The sequence below is a fragment of the Pseudochaenichthys georgianus genome, chromosome 7 (genome assembly GCF_902827115.2).
Source record: "Pseudochaenichthys georgianus chromosome 7, fPseGeo1.2, whole genome shotgun sequence".
NCBI lineage: Eukaryota > Metazoa > Chordata > Actinopteri > Perciformes > Channichthyidae > Pseudochaenichthys > Pseudochaenichthys georgianus.
In genome coordinates, this window is record NC_047509.1 from 30,896,520 (window position 1) to 30,909,180 (window position 12,661).

Consider the following 12,661-nt stretch of genomic DNA (forward strand, 5'->3'; position numbering starts at 1 on the left):
GCAGTCTTTGTTGACACTGCAGTGCTATTTCTGTGCCTAATGATACAGCAACATCATCTTTGTGAGCTTGCAGAAAAGTTAAACTGCAGGCTTGTAGAACAGAAGTAATCATTGTTTTAAAGACAATCCATATTTGTTTAAATATAGCCTTAAGATCGGCAAATACCCTGCATTTATGTGGTGATTTTCATCCGATAGGATTATTTAGCTTAAAGGCTGATGGTTCAGGCACAGGGTTCAAACTTTCAATAATAGGACGGGCAGATGTCTGTAATGCGGAGGAGATTACACTTGCACGCGTATAAAGATTACAATGTCATTTGGGTATTAAGCAGTGCTTAAGCAGGAAAACATATGGGATGTAGGGGATCAAAAGGAGGGGAAGTTGGCTACTTATACTTCCATTTTCTGTCCAAAAATGACAGCTTAGCCTCTTTTATGCACGGAAATAATATCCTGGCCAATCATCCGACATTCCAGCATGCAAACTGAGGAGCTCCTGCAGCATGCTGGGTGTGGATGGACTTGAATAGCCAAGTTGGTGTATGAGTTATTCACAATACAATCTAAATGGATTTCTCTCTGACCTAAAAACAATACAAGATGGGAAGGGTATTTTGTTTAATAATTCCCACAACCTAAAAAGGCTCACTTTACATTTGCGGTAAAGTATGACCACAATGTAGCATCCTAGATTGAGGAACTGTTTTGCAGACAAACAGAACCTACCGCATACATTAACAACACACACCTACCATTACCCACACTGTGGTTTCCAGAGAGGCCAAGCACACTGATATCTAATCACCATCGAGTACACCAAGACCGGTACTGACCAGTAGATGCAACACAGGGGATTTGGGGGATGACTCTACCGACACAACAAGAGTCAGGGACACTTGGTGTTACTGTAAGCTTTGTTCTTCCTCTCTACAACACCACGTACAAATGGACACCCCAGAAAAAAAGCTCTAGCTCCATTTGGCAAAAACATTAAGTAAAAAAAGACTCTAATCTTCCTAAATCCCATTGCACGTGAGTTCTGTGGACAGATGGTCACTGCTAGAAAATAAGAATGAATCCAAAAGTTGCATCCTAAACAGCAGAGAGCGATTACTACATGCCTCTAAAATGTGGGGCCGCCAATGTATAAAGTAATGCACACTTAAATCGCAACTCAGCAGTTCTATAGGGAAGAACATGATTTGGGAAAAATAGCTACTTGTGATTATTTTTGAGTGATATGGCAATTGAGATATGATCTGTAATGTAAGAGAGAATGACCATGTCAGAAAGATATTCAAAGATGATAATTGAAAAATATACTAACATGATCATGGTGTGTTTTTTAAAAAGGGTCTGTACCCAAACTATTTGAATAGGATTCTGTAGAATACCGTTTGTAGGCCGGGACTTCAGCCAGATGGTTCCCATAGTTGGCAAATCGCCTAGGGACATTTCGATATTGTCCTAGTTGGTATATCCATTTTGATAACATTCAAATTAATTGTGCAGCCCTAGTACAAAGCTTTCTAAAAGCTTTCAATGCGATTGTTCTTTATGTTTTAGAAGTACATTTGTGGGAACAAAAACACACACTTGTGGTCTGAACATTGTGGACTCCAGCTTCAATCTTATGTGTATACTTGTGCAAATTGTTATCTGCAGTAACAGCAAAGGCTTGCAGTTCAGACTCGTATCATCACATTTCACCCCTAATATCAACAAAAACTATTTCACCCGAATAAGTACTAAGCGTAACCTGGACTCAGTCGAGCCGGACTAGAAATCAGATGATGGAAATCGTAAAGATGAGACAGCAGTATTACTGCTCTCTGCCTGCAGTGACAGATGGGCTGGCTTCTGCCATACACACTGCTGAGGGCCAATCTGGGAGGGCAACGTCAACCTCCTTTACACAAACAACCAGACAGGCGTTTGGCCACACCACAGATACACACACACACCGTAAACAAATGCTCAAAGACTGCTCCAGAATATTATGCAATTTCCATGAAGTAGAAGTATGTTGCTGCTGTAAACTGCAATCAATATGGTTTTAGAGATCCATATGCTGTTGGCGATTATATTGCAAAACACTTTATATTTTAGGTTTAAAAAAAAAAAAGGTTTTTTAAATGAAATTATAATCAGAAAACGTTATTGTTCTTGTAATTTCCATATAAAAAAGAAAAAAGTCACTGTTCATAATGAATTGTACCATGTTGTACCAACTGGAAAGGGTCAATCAAACTGCATACTTTATACACTACAAAAACATGGGATTTAGTACGTTTTCCAATGTGCACATTCAAAAACAATGAATCTGTGAGATGATGGCGAATCGTGCAGGTCTGAGAAATTGTGCATCACAGACTGTTTGGTTGGACGTGATTAAACAACATGTTTAAGAGTCACTATCGGCGCGTGTGTCACTGCTTCAGGTTAAGTAAGGTAGTGTTACATAGGGCACATGGGCATAGGCTATTTACCAAGGCTGCTGGTTTCAGTACGCAGATCAAATATCTCATAATTGTTTACGCAGCATGGCAGGCAGACTGCACACTGATAACAAACAATGAGACTCATTTTCAAGCAGCAGAAGCTTGCCTTGTTTCCTGGGACACGTGGTGTGACTGATCCTCTCTCAAGTCTAATAAGAAGAGGCCGTTTGCCTGTGCAGACATATTACTGCTACTGGACCTAAACGCTAAGCAAAGTTCAATGCTAGCACAGGCTCTCGGGCTTTACCCTTAATATCAGAAATGAGAAACAGCCTGCTGGAACTGGTTCGTGTCAGAAACATCTGGTGGCTTTCTGGAAAATCAATAAGGACCCCGAGTAAATAACACATTTACAAAGATTTCTCCAGAGGGGGCTTTTTCCATTCCTTTTTCCATTTCAGGCTTTTGCTATAGCTTATTTTTCTCAAATCCTCGTCAAACAAACCCTGTGTACCGTGGAACATATCTCATAATGATCGCATCTAAGAAACGTCAACATCTTCACATGTTTGTCGTCAGCTTTGTCCTCAAGCATTCTTACAAGCTTAATGGCAACGGATTTGAAAGCAACTTGATACCAGCAGAAATCTTCCTATCAGCAAGCTTTATCCCCTAGCCTTCAACAAAGACTCAAACCACAGCAAACCCACGATACTCTAAAAGCACTTGCTGTACGTCTGATAACACTGTGCTGAGATTACCATCTCAGATTATTGTGGGATAGCATACTCACGCCCAATGATCTTAAGTCCACTTTTGAACATGTTCAAAGCTGTAGGTTTCCAGTTCTCTGTGGAATGGCAAGCTTTGCAATGCTGCTATCCCGGGTCAACCGGCAGGACCATCTGAAGTCCTGAGCACTATGCAGCAGTCTTCCTACTGACAGGGGGGAGTGAACCCTTCCTGGCTCAGTATTTGGTTTGCTGTGAACTTTGCCCTTTGTTTTGGAACATGTAGTTATATTCTCCTGAGCTTGGTTGATTTCTTTTTGTGTCAGACAGATGTTGCTCAAGGTCTGCCTGGTGCCTTATCTTAAAAAAGGAATTAAATAAACATAATGGCTGGAAAAGGTATTCAAAGTGCTTATCAGTAGTGGGAGGAAGCTTTACATTTCTTTGGTTAGCTAAGGCTCATTTCTTGTAAAAAGAGCTTATTTAACACAGTTGTAAATCAGTCCTGTGTTACATGTCAAGTCGTACATTATTTCAGAAGTCATTATTGAGTGAAATACTTTATTGCAAAAACGCGATAGTTCCAATGTTTGGAAGAGTGATATTTGAGATACTTTGTGAGAGTATATTCCTACAGTAGATGGTGGTTGGGACACGGAAGCCAACAGGAAAACAGCACTAAAGCTATTCAATGTATTGCTGTGGACAAGGGCAACAGCAAAACATATTTATTTTAGGGGCCCGGCACACCTACAATTGATATCTACACTGAACAAAAATATAAACGCAACACTTTTGTTTTTGCTCCCATTTTTCATGAGATGAACTCAAAGACCTAAAACATTTTCTATATACACAAAATAACCATTTCTCTCAAATATTGTTCACAAATCTGAAAATATCTGTGATAGTGAGCACTTCTCCTTTGCCGAGATAATCCATCCCACCTCACAGGTGTGGCATATCAAGATGCTGATTAGACAGCATGATTATTGCACAGGTGTGCCTTAGGCAGCCAGTCGCTATACGTTCATGACCTTGCTACTACAATTGTTTTAACAATGGAGTCTGGTGGCTTGGGTGAATAAAAGACCACTCTGAAACGTGCATTTTTGCTTTATTGGGGTGGTCTGGGGGGGTCCGAAAACCAGTCAGTATCTGGTGTGAGGGGTAGGGTTAGGGTTAGGGTAATGTTGTGAATCGAGTGGCCCATGGGTTATGGTATGGGCCACTCGATTCACAACATTACCCTAACCCTAACCCTTGCGTTTATATTTTTGTTCAGTGTATTTGAGTGTATGCAATAGTTCAATATTTCCTCTGCTTTAACCCGAAGTCTTTGTTTATGCCCTCACCCAAGCCACCAGACTCCATTGTTAAAACAGTGGTCTTACCAAGTTAAAGCTGGGAAAAAATACAAAATGTATAATACACTTAAAGATATATTGGGTTTTTTAGGATTCAAAAATATGTTTTGCTGCTGGCCACATCCACCACTTATTGTCCTGGCTGTTATCCCTATTAATTTCTCCCTTAGAGCTCTCTATCCTATTTTGTTTTAATTAACCAGACTCAAACATATCAATCAGTCTCATCTACTCTGCTCCTGGATAGGATCATTTCATTCAGTGCCTGAAGATGATCGTCAATCGAGTAATCTGAGTGACGCAATCACCGACCTTAATTGAATCTTACACTACCATGATCAAATCCTTTTGATATTGATTCTCACAGCACTGTGGGCATTGTCTGCATCAAGCACATTATGCTGTGATAGCTACTCAAATAAGCCTGGTCAAATATATATGTTGTATTTGGGCTACCTCCAATAAATAATCTACATGTTAAACCCAAAACCATTGCACAACTCTCAGATCACCTTACGCAAAGGTCACAACATGTTTTGCTTTTTCGATCGTCACCAGTCTGTTACACAAACAGGGATAGCGTCGGCAGCTAGATGCATGCCTGCATGCTTAGCACGTCACTAGCTTTACTACAGATTGCAATGACATGTGGCACAATTGTAGTAGCATGGTCACGAACGTATAGCGACTGGCTGCCTACCGACCGTGTTGTGTTTGCACATGATCCTATTACCTTTCTGAGACAGTGGAATCAGCTCATTTGAAAACGCTATTGGAAGCAGCCATATTTAATTTAAGATGAAGGACATGGCTTATCTTCATAAGATTCCCAACTGACGAAAAAAGAATATGCTGCTCTATATGCTAAAATAAGAACAGCATCCTTACATGGGTTCCACTGTCTAACAAGAAATACGTGCTAGGATTACCCAAATAGTAAAGACGGAAACGGCATCTCCTGATAAATAAAGCGTGTCCTGTTTAGCTGGTTTACCTGTTGGTATATTGATGTGCAGAATGGTGAACAGAGAGGCCGGCAACAATAGGCAAGGAGAGGAAGCAGCTCCAACCTCCTGCTACCAGCGGTTCTACCAGCTTCCAGTGAGATAAAAAAACGCCTCCTCAGGGCTGAAGCGCTGTTCTGATGGTGCACTCCCTGAATGAACCTGCCGACGACGAGGAGGAGGAGGAGGGGGAGGAGGAGGAGGAGGAGGAGGAGGAGGAGGAGGAGGGCAGCCAGGCCGGTATTCCAGAGATGTGATATACAGCCGCTCTACAGAAACAGCGTCCTGCTGCTGTACAGGCTGACTGTAACGGATCAGAACTGGAGGAGGGTGAGGAGAGAGCCCTGATGCTGGAGGATGCAGCCAGCATTCAGTCCTTTGTGGGTCGTGTCAGCAAGGATTACCAGGGTGAAGGAGGCGGAGAGGAGCGGAGCGGAGAGGGAAGAGGATGGCCGGGGAGAGCGGCTGCCCGACGAGCGCCGCATTCAGGTCGACGTTCCCCTTCCTCTCACATGAAAACAGGCCAGTGGGCTGTGCTCCGCATTAGACTCCTCTGACGCTACATCCCATCACCAAGGACACCAAGTGTCAGTAACACGCATGTTAAGCCGACACACTGTGTTTACTGATCAATATGTACAAACACATGCACATCAAGCTCCACATAAGGATGTACAGCCTTCTCTCTGATGCCAATGAGCAGACAAGCAGAGGACAGAGGGAAGGGGGGGAGGGGCATTTTGCTTCGGGGGAGGGTCTGGATGTTGTATTTTTTTTTTGGGTGTGTGTGCATGGGAGGGGGGGGGGGGTTCAGGGGAAAAGGAAAGGGGTGGGGCTGGAGGAGGTTTTTGATGAATGGGCACCCGCCATGATCCTCCTTTTTAGTAGCAAACTGGCAATAAAAGAGCCTCCTGCAGGCTCACACAGGTAGGAGAAGTGTGTGTGTGTGTGTGTGTGTGTGTGTGTGTGTGTGTGTGTGTGTGTGTGTGTGTGTGTGTGTGTGTGTGTGTGTGTGTGTGTGTGTGTGTGTGTGTGTGTGTGTGTGTGTGTGTGTGTGTGTGTGTGTGTGTGTGTGTGTGTGTGTGTGTGTGTGTGTGTGTGTGTGTGTGTGTGTGTGTGTGTGTGTGTGTGTGTGTGTGTGTGTGTGTCCAAATGCTTTCATATCCTTAAACAATGCTCTAATGTAATGTGTCCACAGCTGTGGGAGACCCCACCAATATGGAAGCCAACAAAAGCGTCTGGCTGGCACACATGGATGTACAGCTGGTGAAGCCAGGACATGAGCGGTAGCCGATGAATAAACGTGGGGGGGGCTTAGGGAAGTGTTTGAGACACGGGTTTATAATGAAGTTTAGTACACCACCATCACCGTGTTGTAAACAAAGCTGCTGCTGTCTGCGTGATGGACTTTTTAGTCTACATCATACAAAGGAGGGCATTCGTTCATAGAACACCCCTTCAAATAGATAGTGACATACAGTCATTAGACCGAAGAATATGGCAAAATCCTTGTGAATTCACACGACACTCAACATGTCACCCTCTACCCCACGACATCAATCCAATCTGAACTCCTGCTTCAAATGTAGGTGTTGCTACTGGAACCATTCCTCTATCAAACTGCTGCTACAGGCACCGAATATTCTCACAGAGATCAATGACGTTTACTCAGTCTATATTAAACCGGATGACTCTGAAGTGCTGACTCTCATGGCAGCACAACACGTTGCAACTCAAACCGTCATCTTTGTAACTATTACAGGACTGGCATGTGGCCAGAGGGGGTTCGTCTGAATCCTCAGTCCAGCTGGGAAGATCTTGGTAGGGAAACTAGCGCTGTGTATTGGCCATATGATACGCACGATACGATATTGTAAGCAAGGCGATATATTTAGATTTCTTACATCTTATTTTAGGAAGACTGAAATAGTATAACGAAAACAATCATATGCATAGAATCTCAGTTCAAACAAAGGGATCTGCTTTTGCATTTATCGCAGTCCCTTTAACATCCAACATCATAGCACGACTGTTAGTGTAAACTGGGCCTTTTATAAAGTGTAAAATCACCAAAGTCACATAAACTCAAACAAACTAACCAATGAAGGCAGTGATAAAGCAGCAACTCTTGGCCCTGCAAGGTAAAGTTACAGTTTTCGTCAATAAAGTCTGGTGGCTTTGGCTAAAGCTGCATATAAGGGCTTTAGTCCCCTTTCCATAGTGTGCAGGTCTATGTCTGGTCTCAAAGTAACACACTGAAACATTTCTAGATTTAGCGTTTATTTGGTTGGCCTTTGAATGTGGCTAAAATGTTGCTGCCCCCAGTCGGTGCCCTTACTGTCTGCCTCTCCAAACTAGAAGCAAGCAGAACTTCTTTTGACTGTGGGACCGGGTTATAAACTCACTATGGATAACTACCTCATACTACCCCACTTCAAAACATCCAAGCCATCCCTTTAAGCTAACATTTTGAAATGCCCCAAATACCTTCGCTTAACAACTAAATATTGGCCATCAGTGTCATCCAGCAGAGATAAAATGGATATGAAGGGTTTTTTCTGATACATAATCATAAAATGTAATCAATATCACTGGTTGTTTTCTTAGACTTTAAACTTGAGTCGAAAAACATGTTATTTTGTTTCATACAAGTGCCTCAGGTAGCTTTTCCACTCCAAGAGAAATGACTGGGAAGTTGACTAGTACAAAATGATCACAGCCATTGGCTATTTGGCAAAAATGCTGCGTCCTCCTGCTTCATAAGTCAACAACATTGGTTTTGGCTTGCGGCTATGCATGTTGGTTACATTAAAAAACATCAATTCACTGTGGTGACGACAGGCAGCCGCTGTCAAGCTCCACGTTGGAATATCATGCCAACCTGTCAGCCAGGAATGCCTTTTTTTCATTTAAATTATAGTCAGGTCATTTTCTTCATAAACATGTTTAAAGAACGAGCTAGGAACACAGTTAACATTGTCAGTCGAACCAAAAGCTGCTATACACCAACAGATGGATTCTTTACTATTTGCTTTTGTGCTGCTGAAACAACCACAATTTCCCTTCTGGGGATCAAAGCTTAAATTATCTTATCACCTAGTCTTTAGTTATGGTGTCCATTAACTCTATTTGAATACATCTTTTAAAATATGCCCTATCCGTAGAGTATGGAGGATTGTGTAAAGGTTATTTTCCTTGCAGCCTTAAACTGCTAAAAAGAAACCTGTGTGGAGACAAATGCGTACCAAGTATTTATGGGAAACCACTCAAATACAAACAGATCAAAACAGGCCCCACACTACTAAAGGCTGTTTTTACACAGTGTACCTTCAAATTACCGACACAGAGATAAACACAGACTTAACCCTTCACCAAAAATTATCCCAAGTGTTTAAAACTCTTACCTTGAGACTTCCCCCACAATATTTTCCCCATTTCTTCTCAATTGCAATCAGCTGTTCACCTTTGCTTCTCTAAAACACAAGTCATGTCTGTGTTGTAAGCCAGGAAGCATTTCACGCTTAATTATTGTGATTAAGATTTGAGGAGCCCTCAGCCAAGTGTGGACAACAAGACAAAGAAACAGCAGATGACTGAAACTTTGTTACTAAGTAGGTGTGGCTGAGAGCAATCCTGGCTATGTCCAGTTGTAGCTCCTGAGTGAGTGAGTGAGTGAGTGAGTGAGTCAGCTGCTGCTGGGCTCTGCTTCATCACTACCAAATGACCAGAAAGATGACAGGTGTACAGGATTAGGAGTTGTGTAACAGCGACAGCCCTCCAGCATAGTGTCAGTCCTTTCATGTTAGCTAAGCAGGTTGCCGGTAGACACAGGAAACAACTGCAGGCAACTGTTCCTCACAGTCAAACCTTTTTCCTATCATTTTTAAATGGTTTAATTGTGCTCCGTATAACGGTTGACTTTTTTAGCATACAGGTGACAATAACAGTACCATCCAACAAAATATAAAGTACAGACCTGTTGTGGATAGTACATTTACTTTAGTACTGTACTCAAGTACAATCTTAAGGTATTTACGTTACCTGAGTATTTTAACTTAATGCTATTTTTACTCCGCTACATTTTGGCAGCCAAAATTGTACTTTTTATCCACCTACATTTATTTGACAGCATTAACATCTGTGTCATCGTGGGTTAAGTTTTTTTGGTTACTTTTCAGATTACAAGCTAATAAATCATAAATCCATGATTAAATAAATATTGTCATAATAATAGGTTATGATGTTCAGCAGCAGTATACAATGTTATTTAAATTAGCTCAATATGTAACAGCTGTGGTAAACACACTAACACATCATAATCCATTTAATACAATTCTGAAATGGGCCATTACGCATAAAATGTAGTTTTACTTTTGGTACTTTAAGTATATTTTAATACTGATACTTTTGTACTTTTACTTAAGTAACATTTTGAATGCAAGACTTTTACTTGTTACAAAGTCCATCCATCCATCTTCTCCCGCTTATCCGTGGTCGGGTCGCGGGGGTAGCAGTTCCAGCAGAGAGCCCCAAACTTTCTTTTCCCTGGCGACATCAACCAGCTCTGACTGGGGGATCCCAAGGCGCTCCCAGGCCAGCGAAGAGATATAATCCCTCCACCTGGTCCTAGGTCTACCCCTCGGTCTCTTCCCAGCTGGACGTGCCTGGAATACCGAGATGGGTCTGTCTGCAGACCGCAGCAAGGAGGCGTTTCCTATAGGGGCGTTTCCTAACTTTTTTTATCCAGCTGCTTTTATAAATCCTCGCAGAAGAAGTCATTGTTCTAGTGATGGGAATTCCGGCTCTTCTTGCTGAGCCGGATCATTTGGCTCACCAAGAAGAGCCGGCTCTTTCGGCTCCCAAAGGGCTCTTCAGTTTACCACATATTATACCTTTTAATTAAATCAAATGTAGCGCTGTTTTGACTAATGATTTATATGTGTACACATATATCACTTAAATTATTCAAGACATCCTTTGTACTAAAGTATTAAAAAGTAAAAATTACATGTTTAATATAAATTATTTGCTGTGGCCAATTGTTTTCATTGCATTTACAGACCCGTGTAACTCTCTGATACCACCCAATTAATGCATTGACTTGCTTGTAGAACCACGCTACACAAAACAGATGGCAACACCTATAAAAACTATTTAAAAAAAGGGGCTACTGTATCAACCTATATAAAGTATATAAATATAGTTTTTCTCCCTGCAGGAGAGGGGAGCGTGCTTTGAGATCAACTGCTAGGCTGCAGCGGGGAGAAGAGGGGGACAAAAAGTAGGAAGAGAAGTAATGGGTCAGAAACCCTCCTTTTACGCAGCGGTCCAGACATAGACATCATAGCTACGGCGACATAGTTGTCAGTTACTTTTGGCATTAGGGCAGGGATATCTTTCAAGGTTTGACATAATGAATTGTGCTACTTTTAAAGCAAGCAACGATGTTTTCAAATCTGTAATAAAAAAGCTCCTCAAAAACACTATAGAAGCAGTTCCTGCCGTTGTTACGTTAGTTCAAACAGTAACAACGGACTACTTTTCTTAGCGGATGCATGTCAATTTAAATCAATACAAAAAACTATTTTTTAAATCAATAAAATCTTTTTCTAAATCCATAAAAGCATTTCAATTATTATTGGGAGTCATGTCGTTACTTTGTTGAGAATGTGGCCATGTGTAATAAGCGGGATAATGTCCACATTGCACATTGCATAATGTGCCTTCATGCCGATCTAGATCCCTCCGCAAAAACAAAACAAAAAACGTCTCGTTCGCTGGCGAGAGCCGGCTCCCGTCGTTCACTATAGGAAACGCCCCTATAGGAAACGCCTCCTTGCTGCGGTCTGCAGACAGACTCTATTGGGAATACCCCCTAGGGAGGCGCCCAGGTGGAATCCTAACTAGGTGCCCGAACCACTTCAACTGGCTCCTTTCGACGCTTGTTACAAAGTATTTTTACAATTTATTATTGCTACATTTACTTGAGTAAAAAAATCTAAGTACTTCTACCATCAATGGTACAGACTGACAACTTGGCTGACAGGTACAGTAACACAACCATGACTCCCCACTTGCCTGAGTTAGCCTACTTGCTAGTCTAATGAAAGCCTAGAAACAAAGAGGGCATACTTGGAGCGAATTGTTACACGAAACTCAGGTTTATTCAAACGTAAAACCACCTCAAATGTCAGTTTCTTAAAATTAGGACACATTTAAGTGAAACCCAGCTGCAGCTGGGGGGGGGGGGGTCACATGTAAATGCATCATAAACCACAAATATGCTATAACATAAAACAGTACTCTAGTTTTTAATATTTTTGATTAAATAGATAATGGTATGTTGCTAGGCTGTATACTACGGGAGGACGGTGGGATTAATGCGTACTACTAGCTTGTCTAACATTGACGCTAGCTAGCTAACCCATGTTTGGCCATCCTTTATTGGTATAAAAACAATTTATATTACGTTGAGGCTACTTACCGGGCCTTTGTCAGGAGTGTTCACTTTGAGGTGAATTATATGTCCATGTCGCTGTCCGCCACCGACCCTGACATGGCTTGTTTTAGGACAAATAAGTATTTTACGGTACTAAATTGAAAGGTTTTGCAGTGCACACTGCACCGCCATGACAACACGCCCATGCATTGCGTCACTACCAATGCTGCCTTCATGTGCTCCTCGTAATAAACACAGTTCTGAGTTCAAGTTTGATTTGAAGTAACAGAATAAAATCTCAGGTAGACACCAGTCTATGGAAGACACGCATGCTTTGCTCCAATACTGTTATAGCGGTAATTGGATGTACGGTATCTTGTTGCATATGCATTTCCAGTGTGATAATGAAACGAAATAAGAGCATAACAAAAACTATTTATAAACATTTGTACAAAACAGTCCATCAAATAGCTATGTTATTGTTCTGAATACCCCTTGAATAGGCATAGTGGGGAAAGCACAGGTACCCAGTGAGCGTGAGAGTGAGCCAGCATTAACACAACCTGGATCCTGAAATGAAAGCAGCTAAATGGAATGCAGCCCATCATTAATTTAATGATCTACACCTGTGCTCTACTACTGTGAAAGAAGGCATGGTTTTATTATAAATTTAGTA

General features: G+C 41.7%; 1 protein-coding gene across 4 annotated transcripts in view; it reads right to left on the minus strand.

Moving 5' to 3' along the window:
• mib2 (MIB E3 ubiquitin protein ligase 2) overlaps nt 1-12,192 on the minus strand; it is a 45,072-nt gene extending 32,880 nt beyond the window's left edge. For 3 of the 4 annotated variants that reach the window (XM_034086355.1, XM_034086354.2, XM_034086353.1), the window contains exon 1: nt 3,238-3,356. In XM_034086355.1, the coding sequence (XP_033942246.1) occupies nt 3,238-3,268 (31 nt within the window). In that variant the 5' untranslated portion in view covers nt 3,269-3,356. Of the gene's footprint in view, nt 1-3,237; nt 3,357-12,030 lie in introns of those variants that run through there. The other variant, XM_034086356.2, reaches the window with a different exon arrangement.
• Nucleotides 12,193-12,661: the final 469 nt, after the last annotated feature.